Raw genomic sequence first — 21,532 nt, 5'->3', positions numbered from 1 at the left:
GAAATGAACGTTCTAAAGAATATCTGGGTTCATTGAATTCAACATAGAATTTTAGAACCTTCAATTGTTGCGGAACGAAATCTTATGTTAGAATGTTCAAAAACCCACACCTTTAAGGGATAAGTAGCCCCAGATTTCGCCCCTAAAATAGGAATCAGGCCAAGTGGGGTCACGCTCGCATCAACACCCCCACCTCCCGTCACCAGGGGGCTGCTGGAGCTCGAAATCTCCTAGTAATATTTAGTGTCCCGTGCCGCCGGCATGCATCATGGCTCTACATGGAAAGGAATTACCAGCCCAAGGGATATATTTGACAGAGAGACTTTGCAAAGATGTGTCAAGTGACATTGGAGGAGGGTAAATGATTAATTAAAAATCAATCGAGACACAGCTGCGGCAGTAATCAGCGGAACGAACGAACCCCTAGCGCCACCAATCAGAACCGCAATGACCGCCCTCTTCACACGACGCCATGGGCAGCACGGTACTCACACAGCCTAGCTCTGGAAAACAGACGGCCCAGGTCTTCAGACTTGGCACAGGAGTTATCGGTGGAAATCTAGCGCCTCTAGACTTGGCACAGCACTTCGACAGCTCAGACTGTGTGAAGGACGTTGAGTAAACATCCACCTCAATGCATGCTGTCCAAGAAAAAGACAAATAAATCCTTGCTTGCTCTTCGGCACGAAACTTGCTAAAGAAGCTGAAAAATCATTTAGATGAGACTAAGTCACTTTCTTCGGCTCAGATGAGGTATATAAATGGCACAGGTTGTATAGATGGCATATGTGCCATGTGATGGATAATTATGGGTGGCATATGTAATGTGTCTGATGAGAGTATATGGGTGGCATATATAATGTGTATGATGAGACTATATGGGTGGCATATGTAATGTGTCTGATGAGAGTATATCGGTGGCATATGTAATGTGTATGATGAGAGTATATGGGTGGCATATGTAATGTGTCTGATGAGAGTGTATGATGAGAGTATATGGGTGGCATATGTAATGTGATGGATGAGTAGGTGGCATATGTAATGTTTTTGATGAGAGTATATGGGTGGCATATGTAATGTGTATGATGAGATATGTAATGTGTCTGATGAGAGTATATGGGTGGCATATGTAATGTGTCTGATGAGAGTATATGGGTGGCATATGTAATGTGCCATGTGATGTGATGACTGTGACACTGGCTGCTTGTTTACAGGAGTGGCCTGAAATCTGAAGTCTGAAATCTGTCCTTTTAAAGCCCAGCCTCAGGTCATGGGGCACACTGTCCCTCTCAGATGTCAGTCTTGTCAGATGGGTTTATGCTGACTGACCTTTTACCCTGGTGTTGGACAGACCTCTGCCACACCAAACCACCAGGCAGGCCACCGTTACTCTCACACCAAACCCTCCACACTGGTCACACAGACACACACACACACACACACACACCTGAACAATCAGACAATATTGTGATATGACCACACAATGTCACCGGAAGAGAGATGGGTATTGATAGATAAGAGGAACTGAGAACAGGAACTCAACAGGAACTGAGAAAATCATACCAGTCTGTCTCTTAGAAGCAAATATAAACATAGATGACTTGCCATTGGTAGGAATATTTTCAGTTCTGACAGTAGAAAGATGCAACAGAGGAGAAAGAGAGAGAGAGAGAGAGAGAGAGAGAGAGGAGAAAGGGCAAGTCTTGGGGACAGCCATCAGACCATCTCATTTGGTTGAGTCTCTGTCCTTTATTTGTCCTTCATCCTGCGTTGATTGTAAATCTGCCTGTATCTCATTTAGATCTCCTTCCTGAATGACACGCGGAGCCAACACAATTAATCACCTCGCAGAGACGCGCGTGCGGTCGGTCGGCCCCGTGATCGCCGCGGAACCGTGACAGTATGTCAGGCTGAATGGCGTGATGAGCTCTGCTACGCTTTGTTAGCGGATGAGACGCGCGCACTTGAGATGCTACGCACGTTGCGAGGAGTTCACCGGTGAGTCAGAGCGTGGATGTTACAATCGTAAAATACGCTGAAACGAGAGCGGACAAATCCAATGCCTGCATAATGCCTCGCACGCTAGGACAACTATGAGACAACAGTACATTCTCTGGTTTAAAAAAAAAACATGCCGTCTTGTTCGACACATAATGCAGATAACAGTCACAGTGTTTTGTGAGGTTATTTTGACGGCGTCAACCGTTCTGTTAGGCTTCTTTTACCAGTCCTATGGAGGACTGACCCGGATTACTATCATACTCCCTCGTGTTCATTTTTTTTTTTTTAAAAAATACACAGAATTTGGCAAATGAAACTTTCACAACCGATCACCTTCTGTATTTATTGTCAAGTTCAGACAACATTGCCAATACCTGGCAACACCTGTGCAGAGGACGTTGTTATTGTAGAGAGCATCTCTGTCAACTAGTGTTTGACCGAACACAGGATTCCTTTTCGCAGTGTGCGAATAACCTGGTCACTCTTAAAGATGTGTATGATATGAATCTCAACTCCCTTTTTTTCTTCACAAACAACCATCAATCGCCCTTCTCCAGTCCGTCATTGGCCTGTGACTCAGTGACCTAATTGTGGTACTCCCTAAGGTTGCATGCGGACATGTCTCAGATATGCAGTGATGGAGTGACAGCGGACGGCCACTGCAGAAAACAAAAACATATTTCCCATCAGTGGACTACCGGTGACAACGAAGACACTGGCAGCTACAGGGAACACGCGGCTCTGACTGGCAGCGAGCCCCCGGCGCGGAACTTCAAAGTTCACGGTTAAATCCTGACCTCAGGTTCCCGGTACCATGACACACACAAAGGCTTACTTACCGGGTCACCCTGGCGGCCCCGTCACCAGCAAAGAGGGATTCTCCGTTTTTCCCTTATGCACACGCTTCAAGTCCACTGATCAAATCCCGTGGTCACAGTCCACATCTCGACATATATACCACAATATCACATAGAGAATTAAAAGAATGGCAAAAATAAACAAAGCCACTAAGATCGCCTTGGTGATCGGTGAGATCAGAGACTGCATGTCCCCGCTGAGCGAAAAGGAATGAACGGGCTACTGTCTCCTAAACGCGTCGTGCATGCGATGGAGAGGCTCAGCCCTCCACGAGATCCTACCGGGAGTCTGTCTGCATTGACGCGTGCCGAACTGTGGACTTGGAGACAGGCGCGTGGGCTCCTCGAAAAAACGATCCAACAAACCGTGTTGTGATCCGCGCATCCATCAGCATAGATCCTGTGCACAGATTGCGCAGCAAACGATCTGCGCAGAAGAAACCTCTGAGGAGGCTCGCCGACCCCTTTGGAAGTTGACTTTGGCAAGTGTCTGGATAGATGTTAGAAATAAAACCCCAACCGTCCGTCCTTCAAGCACCTGCAACATCACAATACGAATTAATCAACCTTGATGCAAGTGAACTGTGATGGTGTAAACGATGACAACTTAAAGCTGTCCTCTGGCGAGAGTGAGGAGTCTGGTCCATACAGTTCTTCCGTTTTTTATCTCGACTTAATAGAGTAGACATACTCTGGCATAGGAGAGTCTTTGCGCTCTGAGCGCACTGGCTAAAATGAGTGTGTGGTATCATTTAACCACTAGGGGGCACACAAAGCCCCCGACACCAGTGATCTGGTTACTTTGGAAGGCAACTCGTGGCGGATTAGATTTAAAAACATCCTGGCTTTTCTGATCACGTCCGTTTTCTTACAGGAAAAATCAAACAGCGAATAGTGTTTGAATGCTCCCACAACTACTCTGACACAAACTCAAGACACACTGACACAGTCAGTTAACCTTGGCGAAAATGCACGTTCGAATTGACAGAAAAATATGTTAGACCTCAATTTAAAAGGGATTAAAATAGCCTAACCTTCTGATATTGACATCAAGAACAACTATTGAGTCTATTTTGAGACATTAACTCACGTAGGTCAGATTAATTTCTTCAACTTAATAATAATAAATAATAATTAAAAAAATAACTACATTCATAAAGGATTTTAAAATTATGTACAGTCCGAGGATGTGTATGATTAATGCGGATGGATTATTTGTCACATTCATGTAAAAATCCTCTTGCTGTAATGTTCACGTTCACACGACACGCCCGCGTGGTATAGGGCGCGGCCATCACACACCTTAGTGTTTTTTCTGTCTGCCCACTGATTCATGCTGTTTAAGTTTGTGTGTGTGTGTGTGTGTGTGTGTGTGGTGGGGGTGGGTCTGTCATCTGAGCACACCCGTGCTCTTCCAGTTCTAACTTTCCCCTCTGCGCATTGGAGGAGGCCGACGAGGCTGCGCACGGACACACCCGTCATAGTCAACTCTTGGAACGGACTAAACTTACACGGTAAACTAGCCACATGCCTCTGCCGCTTTCATATCTAAACAGCTGCAAAAATAGGTCGTGTTTTCAGAGATCTAAACTAAAATTCCCGTACATTTTTTTGCTATATTGTGTTACAGAACCAAGATGACCTCATTCGTTTGGATCGTTCTTTTGGCCAGCCTTGTGGCAACAAAAGCGCAAGGTATGTTTCATGCGACCGATTTGTATTTGTGCATTTTGTCATAAAACTTAAGTGTAAAAGCGCAGTAGGCTGTTTTGTCCCATATTGCATTTTGCTAATAATCTCCACGATGACAGACTGTTTCCATGACGTCTTCTGTGCTTGTTCAGGCCGTACTGTTTTTGTAATTAAGAATATGGCATTTAAACAAGAACAAATAAGTAATTTCCTTGGAATATTCGCTATCGCTCCATTGAATTGAGCGTTAATCAGTCTACCGGTGGTGTCACATTTGCTTGGAGCTGATTGACACAGCACACTGGCACAATAGAAAGGGATTTATATGTATGGAATTGTTTGTTGCTCGTGTTCTACTACCGGGAGTGTACGTAGGTTGGCTCTCTCTCTCTGTCTCTCTCTCTTTCTGCTGCCGCTGTCTCACTGTTCATCGGATGTTGAATGGCCCACGTGACTGTGCTGTTAGTGCTCCCCAGACTTCTTTTCAACTACTTTTTTTTTTTTTATAAACTAAGCAGTTCATACAATATCACTGCAAGGTTAACGCCTGTGCAGAATGAATACCTGGCCCAGGTGAAGTAGCTAAAATGAATCCGTGCCACAGGTAATTCAGCTGGATAGGAACGAAGTGACTATAGCAAGAGTCTCCAACCTTTTTTCCTCTGAGAGTCACTTGCATAACAAAATGAATCAGTCCAAGAGCTACTAATGCTTTATATTAGCTGTTGCATGTAGTCACATAGCTGAACTCCACCCGAAACCACTGAATAACCTTGGTATGCACTTTAAGGGTAACACCTTTACCTTCTGTTTGTAAACTGAATTTGATGTGGTACGAATTTTAACAGGTTTACCAAGTGATTGTGTTGTCAGATTTATTTTCCTTGAACGTTTTGTAGAGCTATTCAAAGTGGTGGGGAGTTACTGTAGCTTGTGAGCTGTTGGTCAGAGACCCTATGACTATACCCAGAGACTTTCTAACGTGGAGACACAGCACTCAAAAAATCCTCCATAGAAATGCATAGGGCTAGTTTGTAACGCCAATATGGCCGTTGTCTACACATATCCCACCCCTTCCTCGGCAAAACGTTGACATGTGAATACATTGAGCCAATCATATGGCGTGTTGTGAAGACATCGTGCCAATCATGTGTTGTGAACTCGCCGCTAGAGCAAGATTGGTGTCGTGAAGCCTTGCGCACGCGCATTTCTGCCGAATAGGATGACCGATGAGTGCCTAAAAAGCGTTGCAATATGGCCGCCGAGTGGAGGGACTTGCCTAAAAGGACTTTGCTATACCGTAGAGACCAATCAGGAACAGCTGGTCTCTAAGCAAAAGCCCTGAGGTAAAGCTGAAGACAGTGAACATTTCGTTCAGATGAAGGTCGAAATAAACTCATGAGTCTGGATAATAGAGTAGAACTGAGCGCATAGCCCATATAGCAAAATCAGATTGGCAGATAGCGGACCGCTGGTGGTGTGCCGCTGGTGGCGTGCCACTTGTGGTCCGCCATTGGACCACCATCTCTTTAAATTTAACTTGTCATGAATATTAAGAAAAGTTAATAAAATTATATATGGAGTATAACTGAACAACAACTGAGGCAAAATATTGGGCAATTTGACCCGCCAACGGACCGCCAGAGAACCGATGAGCATAATTCCAGCGGACTGCCAGCTATGCCCCCAGTTGACTGGCAGTGGTCCGCCAGCCTCTTGCTATCTGGGTAGGCTGGCCTCAGACAGCGTCTTTTGATAGCCACCTCGCGTGCCCTCGCATGCTGTGGTGGAGGTCACGTGACCTACCGGTGCAGCCACAGCAAAGAGATGATATGATGTGTCACAGCTTCCTCTTTGTTGCCAGGATTGCATGTCCTTGAGGCTTGAGGTTTTGGGCTGCAGAGTAGCAGTAACTCATGCAACCTGATATGAAAGGGGCCATTCCGAAGTGTTGCTTCGCAAAGAGAGAGAGAGGTGAGCTTAGTGTTGCCTACAGAGAATAAACCAGACTGTATAGTATAGTATATATACTCTTTTGATCCTGTGAGGGAAATTTGAAATTATCCCAATCCGTGAAACACACTCAGCACACAGTGAGGTGAAGCACACACTAATCCCGGCGCAGTGAGCTGCCTGCAACAACAGCGGCGCTCGGGGAGCAGTGAGGGGTTAGGTGCCTTGCCTTCAGCCATGCCTACTGGTCGGGGTTCGAACCGGCAACCCTTTACAAGTCCGAAGCGCTAACCAGTAGGCCACGGCTGCCCCATGACAAAACTCAAGTATATTGGATGTAGTTTAGTGGCTGAAGTTGAACATCTGCCTCCATGCTAACATAACGTGCAGTAGCCCAGCGTTGGTGCCAGCCCAGAACTGGGGCATAGCATAGTGGGCTGGCAGGTTTCACCACTGAGGACTTTAAATATTTATGAGGGCAGATAGTCAGGAAACAGACCAAAGTACAGAAGCTCTTAGTCCTGACAGTAAGAGCAGCCCTGCGATAGCTCTGGGTCAGAACCTGCTTACTCAGCGTCCGAGACCATGTACTCAGGTTATCAGGGCAGAACCTGTGTCCGGGTCTGAGTCCCTCTACTCTGGGTCAGAATCTGTTTACTCAGGGTCCGAGTCCTTCTATTCTCAGGGTCCAAGTCCTTCTACTCTGGGTCAGAAACTGTCTCCGGGTCCGAGTCCCTCTACTCTTAGGGTCCAAGTCCCTCTACTCTGGGTCAGAACCTGTCTCCGGGCCCGAGTCCCTCTACTCTGGGTCAGAACCTGTCAAAGGTACTCAGGGTCAAAGGTTGGAGGAGCTGTGGTGACACATGCTGCCATGGCTACCCCCTGCGCTTGGCCGGTGTTTGTTTGGATGCGTTGCCATGGTTTTGGGCCAGGCTGCATGTAGTATCTGTGTCAGTCGTGGGTGTGGGTGTCGGCCACATGATTGTGAGTCATCCAGTGTTTGGAGGCTGGGGTGGAGGGAACTCATCAGAGTTTTTATCAGAAGGGTTATGCATGTGTGTGTGTGTGTGTGTGTGTGTCTGTGTGTGTATGCATATGCATGTGTGTGTGTGTGTGTGTGTGTGTGCGCGCATGTGTGTGTGTGCGTGCGTGTGCTTGTTTTTTGTGTGTGTGCGCGCATGTGTGCTTGTTTGTGTGTATGTGTGTGTGTGTGCGTGTGTGTGCTTGTTTGTGTGTGTGTGTGCGTGCTTGTGTGTCTGTGTGTGTATGCATATGCATGTATGTGTGTGTGTGTGCGTGCGTGTGCTTGTTTGTGTGTGTGTGCGCGCATGTGTGCTTGTTTGTGTGTGTGTGTGCGCGCATGTGTGTGTGCGTGTGTGTGCTTGTTTGTGTGTGTGTAAGACAGTGATATCTGTAATATCAATGTGTCTGTAAGACAGTGATATACTTTTTGATGCAACAGTTGTTTAAGTGTTTGTGTAATTTGTGTAGGTTTGTTGGAGCTTGGTGTAATAGTGTTAGTGTGAGTGTCATTTGCATCTGTATCGTCTGTTGTTTGTGACTGCATTTCTTTAGTTTGTGTCTGTTGTGTGTACTGTAGTTTGTGTTAGTTACAGTGCATGAAAATGCACTGTACTGTTCTTCCTAGGCAACTTCAACAACTTCTTCTTATTACAGTGCATGAAAATGCACTGTACTGTTCTTCCTAGGCAACTTCTTCTTATTATTATTCCGCTTACCACTTTTTCCGTACGCTATTTCTCTTGAACAGTTTAACTTAGAAACTTCATTCAAACTTTGTAACGTAGGTCTTCAAACAGATCGGGTTGGTATGACTTTTCAACTTTAAAACTTTTATACTTTTTAAACTATTAAAGAAAATTTTTTTAAAAATCCCCATAGACTTAACATTGCCGATTGTGACATCATAATACAGCCGTTAAGCAATTAGAATCCTATGGCAGGTGTTCAGGCCACCTGCAGCCTCAGGCTTTAAGCATACAATCTGGGTCAATTAAGACTACACATCCTATTCAACTGTTTCCTCTGCCCAAAACTGTTTCAAAATAAAAGTCCTCACTACAATAATCCACTGTTAAACAATGTAACCCATTAAACTACTGAACTTTTTTTACATTCAACTTTTAAACGGTCTACTTTTAAACTATCATTAAGCTATCTATCTATTAAACTAGCTGTCTATCAACAACTTTTAAACTATCTACATTCAACTTTTAAACTTTTAAACTATATACATTCACTAGCTGTCTATCAACAACTTTTAACATGTCATCAACTATGTCAACACTTTTCATCAACTATGACTCCTACCCACTGTAGCTAGTTAGCATGGTTAGCAAAGTTAGCATGTTAGCATTGCTAACATTGTTAACAAAACTGCTAAAAATGATTAGCTAAGTTAGCTAAGTAACATGGTTAACATAGTTAGCATGCTACCATTATTAGCATGTTAATTAGCATAGTTAGCATAACTACTAAAATGATAAGCTTGGTTAGCTAAGTCACATGGTTAACATAGTTAGCATGTTAGCATTGGTAACATAGTTAGCATGTTTAGCAAAACTGCTAGAAAATGTTAAGTTAGCTAAGTAGCATGGTTAGCATGTTAGCATTGCTAGCACTGCTATAAAACATTAGCTAAGTAGCATGGTTAGCAGAATTAAAAATCTTAGCATAACTGCTAGTAAACATTAGAGCCATTCCAACTTTCAGTTATCACCATTAAACTATTTGAATATCAACATTCATTAAACTGCTAGAAAACGTTAGCTAAGTAAAGATGGTTAGCAGGTTAGCATTGCTAGCACTGCTATAAAACATTAGCTAAGTAGCATGGTTAGCATAGTTAAAAATCTTAGCATAACTGCTAGCAAACATTAGAGCCATTCCAACTTTCAGTTATCGTCAAATATCTACCTATACACAGCCATTAAACTATTTGAATATCAACATTCATTCAACTTCCAGTCTGTCAACAACTTTTAAACTATTTACCTTCAACTTTTAAACTGTCTACTTTTAAACTATCATTAAACTATCTATTAAACTAGCTGTCTATCAACAACTTTTAAACTATCTACATTCAGCTTTTAAACAGTCTACTTTTAAACTATCAACTTTTAATCAACTTTTAAATGCAACCACCATGTCTATCCTAGCATCACCGTAGTAACCATCTCTGTATTATCTGTTTTAACTATACATGATATTTTACATCACAACTTTAGCATTTTCATGCACTGGTAATTCCTTGGAATTGCATTTCTAGTTTGTATTTGTAGTTTGTCAAATGTTTGTGTCTGTAGTTGTGTTGTATGTGTTAAATTATGAGTTGCCGATGTGTTAGTTGTATGTGTTAACGTGTGAGTTGTCATTGTGTTAGTTTTATGTGTTAAAATGTGAGTTGTGTTACTGTTAGTGTGAGTTGTAACTGTGTTGGTTGTATGTGTTTAAATCTGAGTTGTGTTAGTTGTACAGTATGTGTTAAAGTGTGAGTTGTCGCTGTGTTAGTGTGAGTTGTAGCTGTGTTAGTTGTATGTGTTTAAGTGTAAGTTGTGTTAGTTGTATGTGTTAAAGTGTGAGTTATAGTTAGCTGTATGCAGTGGTAAAGTGTGAGATGCAGTTAGCTATACCCAGGGGTTAAAGTGGGGAGGGAGGGGGGGAGAACGCAGTTCCGCCACCTCAGATAAATTAATAATAAATATATTCTTTCATAGCAACGATATAGCGCGATGATATTGTTAAATTAAATGGTGAGTTCATTTTTCGCGTGTACAGAGGTGACCAAGAAGCTAGCATTTCTTGTCCAAAAAGTATTGCTACACCACAATACTCAATATGTTGTCCAACGGTGAGTCATTTTTCCCCGTTGCACCGACACTGTATTTCAGGGTTCCCCCACCTGCCAAATCCCACTTTAACCACAGGCTATACCCTACTCTGACTTTGAGAGACAGCAGCGTTGCGGGCCGAGTCGTCCGAGTGAAGCCTCAGTGCTCAGCTCATCCTGAACAGACTGTTCTAAATATACAGCCTGTCGTGCCAGACTGCCTGCTCGCTCCACTTTGCCCTGCGCTGCCATTGGCCCGCGGAGACCACAGGAATGCCTCTCCGCGGCGGGCAAGCCCCTCTCCCGACACACTCCGGCAAGCCGCCGGGTAACACTGCTCCACTCGGGTAGAGATGAGTGTGTTTTTTGCTGAGGCAGGAATAGTAGAGACTGATTGTGTGTGTGTGTGTGTGTTTTGCTTTGGGGAGGCAGATCTGGTTGTGTTTTGTGTCTGGTCTGTGTGTGTGTGTGTGTGTTTCATTTCTGTCCATGACTCATCGGACAGTGTTTTATTTGCCACCCAACTCAGGGCCAGAGAGCGAGGCTCCTCCTTGTTGTGGGAGCGGCCTCATCAGTTTCACCCAATCAGGCGAAACAGTCAGACTACCCCAATTTTCCCAGTTTATATATATGTACATAGATAGATAGATAGATAGATAGATAGATAGATAGATAGATACTGTAATTATTTTATTAATCCCAAAGGGATCACAACTAACACAGACAGATAGATAAATACACTGTTTACACAGACATGGGGTAAACATGAACACATGTCACGGTCATGACACATGAACCCTAATCCTAAACCTAACCCTAACCCTAACTTGTTATGACATAAACCTATTGTCACTTACTAACAGAAGCATCATGTCATAAACATTTGTGACTTGTTTATGACACATTCATGACAGTGTCATGTCACTCTTATGTCGATACTGTCAAGTAATGTGTAACCGATTTCCCACCCCCTGTTCATTACCCCCATTTACCTCAACTACCCCAACCCACCTAGTTACCCCAGCAAGCACCCCAGCTGATATAGATGCTAGGCTTTGGGTGGTGAGGGTGTTTGGCATATGTGCACACTGGTGTAGACACTGGCCCTGATCTGTGTGTGTGTGTGTGTGTGTGTGTATGTGTGTGTGTGGGTGAGTGTGCTTTTGTCTCCTGTCATACGGGGATGGGACTGAGGGTCTCGATCTCCACCATCACTCATGATGTCGTTGTTGTTGTTGTTTTGTCTTCAGGGCCTGCCGACCTGGTGTGAATGAGCAGCCAGGAGTTCAGTATGCAGGAGGAGATCCTGTGTGTGTGTGTCTCTGTGTGTGTGTGTGTGTGTGTGTGTGTGTGTGTGTGCGTGTGTGTGTGTGTGTGACTAAGCAGCCAGAACTTCAGTTCAGTATTCAGGTGGAGATCCCTACTCTCTGCAAAACTAAAGCTTGTTTATTTAGACAGGGACAGAGAGTTCCGAAGCAGTGTGTGTGTGTGTGTGTGTGTGTGTGTGCGTGTGTGTGTACATGTGCTTGTGTGTCTGTGTGTATGCATGCATGTGCGTGTTTTTATGTTTGTGTGTTTGTGTGTGTGGGTGTGTGTTTTGAAATAGCCTGGGGCAGAGGAGGCGTTTTATCATCCAGTTTTTGGGATTTTAGGACCCATCTCTCCCAGGACTGACAGTGGAGGCACCTTGAATACACTGATGTGTGTGTGTGTGTGAGAGAGAGAGAGAGAGAGAGAGAGAGAGAGAGAGAGAGAGAGAGAGAGAGAATGTGTATTGATATACAGACCAAGTACATCTGTTTCTGTGCAGTCTACATTATTACCACATGATCTCTCTCTCTCTCTCTCTCACATACACACACACACACACAGTGGTACAGTACGCAAGTACTTCAGCAACTTTAATGGCTTCTCTTTCTCAATAGCAGTGATCTTCCACTTCCTCCTTCCCACTATTTTCCATCACACACACACACACACCCCATTTTACCGCCACAGTGTTACTAAGATGACATGTTTGGCTGGGAAACTGGATGATTTGGTTGGACAACATTTAAAAAATACAGGATCCATTTTGAAGGACGTCTGGAGTCCATTAGACTGTGTCCATTAATGTTGGGTTTTATCCTCAATATGCCATGTTTCCCGACACTCAATAGAAATAATTCTTGCAATTATTATTATTATAAATCTAAAAAATGTTTTACCTGGTATTCAAAATGATGTTGAAGATGTCAGTGTTTTGAAAATGCTTGTGTGCATTTTGGATGGTGCAAGACAGCTCTTTTGTTGGGCATTTGTTAACTTTTGACATTTCTTTGTTTTTCTGTATGTATTTCTATGTTAAAGGCTCCTTTGGTGATCTTACAACACATGGTATCTCTTAAATGCTCCTCAGTGACATGTTCTAATCTCTACTCCTGCTCTCCTCTCTTGTCCTCCCTGTTCTCTCACAGATTTGGACCTCTTTGATGCCTTAGCTGATGATTTGGACAGTAAGTTTTGATATTTTGATATATTCATATGAATACCTGTAACAGGTGAGGGAGAGGGGACGATGTTGCTTCATGTATGTTCCGCTTCTAAATTGAGTCTGTTTGTAGCTCATACTATGTTCTTTTGTGTTTTCCTACAGAGGTCACAGAAAAACCGAAAGTGCCTGACGCACCCAAAATCCCAGGTAAAACCCAACTCCTTCCAAAGAGGTTTGCACTGGTCCCCACACTGTAGACAGTAGGATGTTGTGAGCAATGTGTGTGAAATGCTGGAGTGGGGTCTGTTACACTGAACTCAATGACTTGTGGCATGTATGTGATGAATGGAAAACCTGAATGGTTGAGGGATGAGCCTGATGATTATCTGTTAGCTGCACAGGTGTTAGCAAGGCCTGGGGTACTGTAACTGTTAGTCTGATGATTATCTTTTAGCTGTTCAGGGGTTAGCGGGCCTAGGGGTAACTGTTAGCTTGATGAGCTCAGTATCTGTGTTCCCTGATGTTACTCCAGATCACTCTGATCTCTCACACACATTAGGCCCATAGTGTTGTTGACTCTCTTTATGTGTGGATCTCATGATAAAGCTTTGTGTGTGTGTGAATGTGCAGCAATAATGAATTCTGATTAGTCAAAATCTCTGGTTTGGGGTTCTTTGACATGGTGTTTGTGTGTTTGTGTGTGTGTGTGTGTGTGTGTGCTTTTGTCTCCTGTCATATGGGGATGGGATTGAGGGTCTCGATCGCCACCATCTCTCATGTTGTTGTTGTTTTGTCTTCAGAGCCTGCCGCACCAGCCGGGGGTGGAGGTGAGATCCTGGACAGCACTGGACATTTCCTCCCTAATCCCTAATTAAACAGACAGATAACTGCCAATACTTACAATCTCTTTAACTTTAGAGCACAGGATTAGCCTTTTAATGTATGTGTGTGTGTGTGTGTGTGTGTGTTAGATAGAGATGGCAATGGAGGGTTTGGTAGAGGAGAGAAGAATGGAGAGTTTGGTCAGCGTGTGTGTGTGTGTGTGTTAGATAGAGATGGCAATGGAGGGTTTGGTAGAGGAGAGAAGAATGGAGAGTTTGGTCAGCGTGTGTGTGTGTGTGTGTGTGTGTGTGTGTGTGTTGCGTGGCAGCATCATGAAATCATAGCTGTCTTCTCTATCCTCTCTCCTCCAGGTGGACTGGACCTTAATGATGCCTTAGGAGAGGCTGGTAAGTTATTACATATTAATTATATGATACATATGGATGTCTGTGTACATGTTATAATGTTATATATTTATCTGATTCTCTGCATGAGAGCTTCAAAGTGAAACTTATTTCTATATCATATAATCTTTCTTTGTAGATAACACGCCCACAGATCCTAAGAAGCCAGCAGGAGGTAATGCGGACACACACACACACAGGACACACACACACACAGGACACACACAGGACACACACAAACACAGGACACACACACACACACAAACACACACACACACACACACACACACACACAGGACACACACACAAACACAGGACACACACACACACACACACAAACACAGGACACACACAAACACACACACACACACAGGACACACACACACACACAGGAAGTAATGGGAGATTTACATCAACCATGAAAGACTGGCACACAGAGGGGCCAAAAGATTTACATGCCACACTAGAGTTATCTGTGAACTGATGATGATCTGGATTTGTGGCTGATGTTTCAGCGAGGCATAGGGTTACCTGTTAGCTTGATGATTATCCGTTAGCGAGCAGGGTTGGTTCAGATTACTTTGAAATGTAATCCATCACTGACTACAGATTACATGGTAATTTCTGTATCAGTATCAGTAACATAATCAATAGGATTACCCAAAACATGTAACATAATCTGATTACATTAATATTACTTTTTTCACAACTTGCACACAACATACACATTCTTATTTTCCTTCCACTGTCTTTAATTCAAAGTTGTAGTGATATTGCCAAGTACTGAACGCATATTTCCCAACTGGAACTGGTGTAACGGTCGACGTCAACAGCTCCTCTTTCTTGGGTTTTGATTAGAACTTTTTTCCATAGACAATAAAAGAAATGGACACAGCAACCCCATCATTCGCCTTATTCACCCGGCTGCCATTACGAGGCTAAAGGCTCAGTGGCGGCTGGTGGTATTTTTTTATTTTTGAAATTATGACACCCCCCCCCGGAAACGAACATTGTGCCTAACACACCTGTATGAGACACATGATGACATTGAACTGATCAGTCAGAGAGCTCAGAGTAATTTGTTGAGAAATCAAGACCTGTTTACCACCATCTCAAAGTACAGGCCACAAATGGGGTGTAGTAGGCCTAAGACTGGACAAGACAGTAAACAAGGTTTATGTATTATTATTATTATTATTATAAGTTTGCATATTTTTGTTAGCCTAGTCTTTGCAAGCAATATGTCTATCTATATTTTCTGAATCTTGATATAAGATGAATAACACTTGGTTAGACTGTATTAGATAAGCAGTTTTTGCAGTGTATTAATGCCACGTTGTTGATGTCCACAACATCTTGAAACATCAACCTTCAATATTCTAAGCTACTAATTATGCCCCATAAGCAATGTCAAATTCAGTAGCCTATTAAGAGACACATTCTTGCCTCTGGGAAACAGAAATTATACCATGACTGCTGCTCTGGCATATATGTATGTATATATACTCTAAAAAACATTGGGTTAAAAACAACCCAATTTCAACCCAATCACTGGGTAAATAGTGGTCGAGCCCAGCACTGAGTTATATTAGCCCCGAAAATTGGGTTGTTCGGTCAACCCAATGAGTTGGGTTGATAGTCTAACCCAAACATTGGGTTATAGTAACAACACTGTTAGGTTAAACCTACATAATTGTTGGGTAGGCTATCTTATATAACCCAGGATTTATATTATTTTCACTGTCATTTCTGGGTTATGCTGACCTAATTTATGGGTTATTCTAAGTATCTTATTTTTCTCCTTAATCCAATCATATTAATTGATAATAATTAAAATAAATGTTTGCAAATCATTAATGTTACAATATAATGTTTTAAAATCCATCCAATGGGCAACAATAGCCATGCAATGAAATAAAACAGTTCGACATTTATTTATTTTGCAGTTTATTTTTTGAACAGATAGCTAGAAAAAGCTTGTGATACTTCCATGAAGGCAGGCAGATTCCACCGTCCGTTTTGGGGATCACACCTGTGAATCAAAGAAAAAAAAAAGAGTGCATTAATCACTGTTATTTACAGAACTTTATATCAAGATTTCCATGAACCATTATCATTGAATGATGTTGACAAACATTAAAAATCCACCAGGAGACAAAATATTAGCACAACACACTCGGAAACCATGACCACCTATGGAGTTGTTATAATTGTAGCTTCTAGTTCTAGATGCTAACGTTACCGGGTAACGTTAGCTAAATGACTGTCTGATGCTACAACCAGAGCCCGTCTTCTTTGCTACAACCAAAAACACCCAGTAAAGTTAAGTTACATGGCTATAATATGAAGCTACCCTGAATGAATTAATAAGATGTTGTTTGCCATTATTATTACTGTACGTGTGGCTTGTGAAGAGACTAACATTACTTCAACTGTGTTGGCTAATATTAGCTGATGTTAGCTGCAACCATAGTCTAGGCTACAACCACCACGAAGCATATTTAATTAGCATTGAGGCTAGCTATATGGTCTGCTAATGTTAACCAGCTTGGTATTCTCATTTTAGTTTGTTGTAAAAGTTCGTTTTGTTTCTGTCAGCAGTTCATACCCAGTGAACAAAGAACTATGTTTTTATGAGTCTGTCTGTGTATATTTAACACAAACAGTAATTGTAAGTTAGTACTTCTATACTCTTTGGGCTGAACGAAATTGGCAGGCAGAATATCCATTCATATCATGAAGGGTAGCTTCTACATCTCTGGGTGGACTTTTAAAATCCGTCTGGATAAAACATTTAAAAAAAGTTAAAGATACATACCTTACGAAATCGCCTGATTTCCATTGCATGCTGACAGCTGGTGGACTGGACGGTTGGAAGAATAACGATGTTTTTTCGAATTCTCAAATAACTATGCAGCTGTGTTAAAGTCACCCAGGTGCTGGGTAGTGTACTCCACGTCGGGTGGGAGAGAGGAGGGGCGCTGTTCTAAACTATCAACCCAACAAGCTGGGTTACAGAAAATAACCCAACATGAGTCAAAACAACCCCACAAAATGCCCTGACAGCCTCAACCCAACGTTTGGGTTGAGAAAATAACCCAGTATTTTTTAGAGTGTATGTTTGACCAACCGGTTTGTTTCTGTCACTGCCTTCTTTCTATACAGAAGTAAAAATCCACTTGACATTTGCCTCCTGATACACTGAAGAATCCTAGAATTTTTTTCTGAATCAATCAGTGTCTATTTCGTTTTTAAATGGTAGTTGAAATTTAGCTTCAAGTAGATTGTTCTGAATTGTCTTTGACACAGTTGAGGATTTAAAATGGGAAGCCAAGACGTTATAACACATCCATAACATAGGCTAATGTTATAACACATCAGTGAACTTACAGGATGGCTACGTTGAGAAGCTGCACTTTCTAATGCATAGCCTACTTGGAACAAGTTTATCCTTACCGTAGCACCCACGAACTGTGTTAATTTCACAGGAAGTCTCTTGGTCTCCCCTCTGCATTCACTCATAGGTCCTCATTTCAAAAAACTGTAAAGAATCCTGTAAATTGCGGTCAACGATGTTCATCGCCTGAAACTTCCGTCGAATCCATCTTGCTAGGACTTAGCGAGTCACTGACGTTAGCTGTGGGGAGACTGCTAGCAAGCTACACACAATACTTCTAAATAAAACGTTCTCCCCTACACAGAAAAAAAATCCGATGTACCTTACAAAATGAATGTAAAACAAACAATGTGAATGAGTTACACAATTTATAATGAAACTCTAGTAAGGTTACTGAAGGCAACTGAAAAGTGATGGCAAGCTAATGGAGACAGTGATTGGCCAGAGTGTTGCGTCAATCATATTCAACGGCAGGGAGTGTGAAATTCTGCCCAATCGGTCACTGCTTCACGGGTGGGACTTATCTGCCATAAGGATCAATTGAAACGGAAAAAATCCACGAGCCGCCTGGGGTTTCACTCGATTTACATTGAAGTCAATTGGGAAAGATATCCATGGTAGTGAAGCAAAACGAAAATTTGGTGAAGCAGTCTGATTCACTGTAATTCTCCGTTCCACCGCAGGTGACGATGGCGCTGTTGTCACTCACAGAATTGATTTCAGGAAAACAGTTTGTGTTAGTGACTGTATTTCTGTTTCAAAGGAGTAAAATTAGGATTATTATAAGATTTTTTTGTGTTTTGTTTTTTACTTTTTTTTGGTGAAGCACTGCTTCACCTGTAGTCTTATAGAAGCCTCCTCTGTAAAGGCTACACTAGCCATTACACCTCAGTCCAGCAGATGGTGGTGGTAATGCACTCCATTTGCAGACTGCCAAAAAAGTCTCACCGAAAAAGAAGAACAGGCCGTGGCCTACTGGTTAGCTCTTCGGACATGGAACCGGAGGGTTGCCGGTTCGAACCCTGACCAGTAGGCACGGCTGAAGTGCCCTTGAGCAAGGCACCTAACCCCTCACTGCTCCCCGAGTGCCACTGTTGTTGCAGGCAGCTCACTGCTCCGGGATTAGTGTGTGCTTCACCACTGTGTACACTGTGTGCTGGGTGTGTTTCACTAATTCACGGATTGGGATAAATGCAGAGACCAAATTTCCCTCACGGGATCAAAAGAGTATATAGACTTATACTTAAACGGAGTGCATTACTGCCAAAACTCGATGGGCTTCTCTCTTGGCTGTATGTCTCCACTTCCCCTGATTCACTGTGAGCTTCTCCTTACAATACGATCATTTCTCTACTGTGCGACAGAAAGATGCATGGTCATGATGTCATTGGAAGCTTTTTTTTTTTTTACAAAAAAGGCTACTACGGGGCCATAACGTGAGATACAAGGTAATGGAGCCTTTCATACATTGTTGTGTTTCTTTAGAAATAAACAATGGACAAATAGAGTCTTTAAACGCTTCAGATGTAAAGTTATTCGCTGTCAAAGTGACGCCAAAATGAATGGGGATCAATGGAATGCTAGCGGCAGGTGAAGGCTTATTGGCCTCAGAGCTTCCCATAGGGCAGTGTTTACTCATTGCGCGGCTCGCGAGCCACATGCGGCTCGTCAAGCTATAATTGGTGGCTCGCATGCAGCTTTGGCGAGATTTCGCCAAATTTGGTTTTACTCATTTTGAGTAGGCCTAAACTGTTCGCCAAAGGCTAACATCTCTGGCCCCAGCTTGATAAAAACAAAAGTAGGCTCTGATTTAGCCTAGTCTACTGTATGACTTCAACGACGTGATCTTTAATTTCGTTCTGCTTACAGTATCTCACTGCCACTTGCAACGCTTTTGAATGCAATCCGCTGCCCTGTTTACCGGCAATGCTACAGCGGACTTAAACTGCCACCTTGTGGCGATAAGTTGTAATACATTTCATGCAGCTGCTTGAATCACGGAAAGCGCGAATGTGCTATGTGGCCATTTCTAAATGGGACCAACTGTAGGCTATGTGGTAACACAGCCAATATATTTGTTTCAAATGTGCTTCATAAACATACAATACTGCACTACAAAAACGCAAACATCTGAATTAAACTTCTTCCTTCACCCAAATAATGAAGGTGAAGGAAGTTTTTAAGATTAGGCTGTATATATATATATATATATATATATATATATATATATATATATATATATATATATATATATATATATATATATATATAGCTGTAAGCAATATTTAGCTGTATTGGCTGTGTTATTTCTTTTTTTGTGGGATATTTATATGTAGAAATGCACATTTGCAAAGGTGAGTTAGTATGTTGTCGCAAAAAGTGGCTCTCTTTTTGATTTTGCACTGCCAATGTGGCTCTTGTGAAAAAAATAGTGAGGATCACTGCCATAGGGCGTATGCTTTCTGGAAGAGCCATTTCTGTCAATGTATACTGTAAATGTAACCTGGAAGTTGGTCTGCCCAATTTAGCAAATCCGGAATTGAGATGTGCATAGGGTGGATTTGGTGGTGGTTGGGGGGGTTGGGGTTGAGGGGGTTCCAGCAATAGTGCTACTGTCTCTGTGTCTGGATCTCTGGTTGACACTTTGATCTGGATAATTGGTGTTTTTGATTGGTCCCCATGGCCCTTTGAAATGGGTAATCGGTGTCTCTATTGGTTTATCTGTGTGATCGGTGTCTCTGATTTCTGAACTAATTTTATTCAGACAAATCAATGCACAAACACAATAATATGGTGTGTGTGTGTCTGTCTGTGTGTGTGTGTCCAGTATGGAAATTAGCACCAGCCACCCGCCAAATGCTGGTAAAATATGAAAATGACTGGTAGAGAGAGATAACGACCTCTATTTATCGATGGATGAGAGTTTCAAAGTCAAGCTTGTTATTGTATCATTATTTTTTTCTTTGTAGACACTCCCACGGATCCAAAGAAGCCAGCCACCGGAGGTAATGCAAATTCACACACACACACACACACACACGCACACATGCACACACATACACACACACACACACACAGTAGGGTTGCCGCATTTGATTTGTGAAAATCCGGGACATTCGTTGCTGACCGACCCCCAAAAAAAAAAAAAGTTATGATTTTGATTAATGTTAAATGCCTTTAATTATACTAGTCCTATTACTGGTTTTAAATAATAATTTATTAACAAATGCTGCAAATGTTATACTGTTTAACTATAAATGGTGCATTTATTGTCACTTTAAGGTTGCTGAGTCATACGGTTCTTATAATGCCCTTTCACCAGCTCTTTTAAGATATAAGGCTAATCCATAAAACATTAACAATACTATGCATAATATTAAGTTGTTAGCCTACCCACTCCGAAAAGTTACCCATTTTCACCCTGTCGGCGTTGTGTAGGCCTACTGTGTAGCCTATCTCTTTTTTTCCGCCGCTGGCCCTGACTTTGATTGTAGGCCTATATCCTCCTCCGTCTCGCACCCCATTTTATCAAACCAAATCGAACCAAAATTTTTTTTTTTTTTACTAGGCTACCCTCTCCAATCTGTTGCCTACCCGCACACACTCACTCTCTTGGACATGCTTGCTGCGCGCGGCCGGTAGTTGTTTGTTGATGGTTAAGATACACTTTCGTTTCGCAGGTCTGCATTACAACGTTTACAATCAAATAAGCGCATGCCTGCCTCCGACAGCTGGATACAAGATAACTTAAGAAAAATAGTAGGATTGCAGGAGCGGAATGTAGGTTTTATTGAAAGTGAAACTAGGGAATACTTAAAAAAAATAGAAGTGCCTTTGCACCAAAAAACAGGACATTTGGTGTCCAGTGAAAGATTATCATTTTTCATTATCATTATCATTTCCGGGACAGACATTAAAAAAAGAGAACAATCCCGGGAAAACCAGAACGTGTGGTAACCCTAACACACACACACACACACACACACACCTCTAACCCTAGCTCAGGAGGTAATGCGGGCTCCAATACTGACACACCTCTGATTCCCTGCTCTAAAGTCTGTAATCAAATCAGCCTCAGTGCCC

The 21,532-nt window shown here is 42.5% G+C and overlaps 3 protein-coding genes across 10 annotated transcripts in view; 1 reads left to right on the top strand and 2 right to left on the bottom strand.

Moving 5' to 3' along the window:
* The window catches only part of LOC125288931 (E3 SUMO-protein ligase ZBED1-like), a 25,377-nt gene extending 7,807 nt beyond the window's left edge, over positions 1–17,570 (bottom strand). Inside the window, exon 1 of the mRNA XM_048235646.1 lies at positions 17,509–17,570. The gene's annotated coding sequence lies outside the window, so the exon portion shown is untranslated. The remainder of the gene's footprint in view (positions 1–17,508) is intronic.
* Positions 1–18,454, bottom strand: part of dhrsx (dehydrogenase/reductase (SDR family) X-linked) — a 48,698-nt gene extending 30,244 nt beyond the window's left edge. Inside the window, exon 1 of one of the 2 annotated variants that reach the window (XM_048235636.1) lies at positions 17,509–18,454. In XM_048235636.1, coding sequence (XP_048091593.1) covers positions 17,509–17,566 — 58 coding nt within the window. In that variant the 5' untranslated portion in view covers positions 17,567–18,454. Of the gene's footprint in view, positions 1–2,840; positions 3,532–17,508 lie in introns of those variants that run through there. The other variant, XM_048235639.1, reaches the window with a different exon arrangement.
* cd99 (CD99 molecule) overlaps positions 4,221–21,532 on the top strand; it is a 33,076-nt gene continuing 15,764 nt past the window's right edge. For 2 of the 7 annotated variants that reach the window (XR_007192544.1, XM_048235642.1), the window contains exons 1-8: positions 4,221–4,372; positions 4,489–4,553; positions 12,810–12,848; positions 12,989–13,033; positions 13,627–13,653; positions 14,020–14,055; positions 14,192–14,227; positions 20,419–20,454. Coding sequence is in view for 6 of the 7 variants with exons in the window: in XM_048235642.1 (XP_048091599.1) it covers positions 4,496–4,553; positions 12,810–12,848; positions 12,989–13,033; positions 13,627–13,653; positions 14,020–14,055; positions 14,192–14,227; positions 20,419–20,454 (277 nt within the window). In the remaining variant the exon portion in view is untranslated. The other 5 variants (XM_048235643.1, XM_048235640.1, XM_048235645.1 and 2 more) reach the window with 3 other exon arrangements.

The sequence above is a fragment of the Alosa alosa genome, chromosome 23 (assembly GCF_017589495.1).
Source record: "Alosa alosa isolate M-15738 ecotype Scorff River chromosome 23, AALO_Geno_1.1, whole genome shotgun sequence".
Taxonomy (NCBI): Eukaryota; Metazoa; Chordata; class Actinopteri; order Clupeiformes; family Clupeidae; genus Alosa; species Alosa alosa.
Note: the sequence above shows the minus strand (reverse complement) of the source record. Positions and strands in the feature narration are given on the sequence as shown.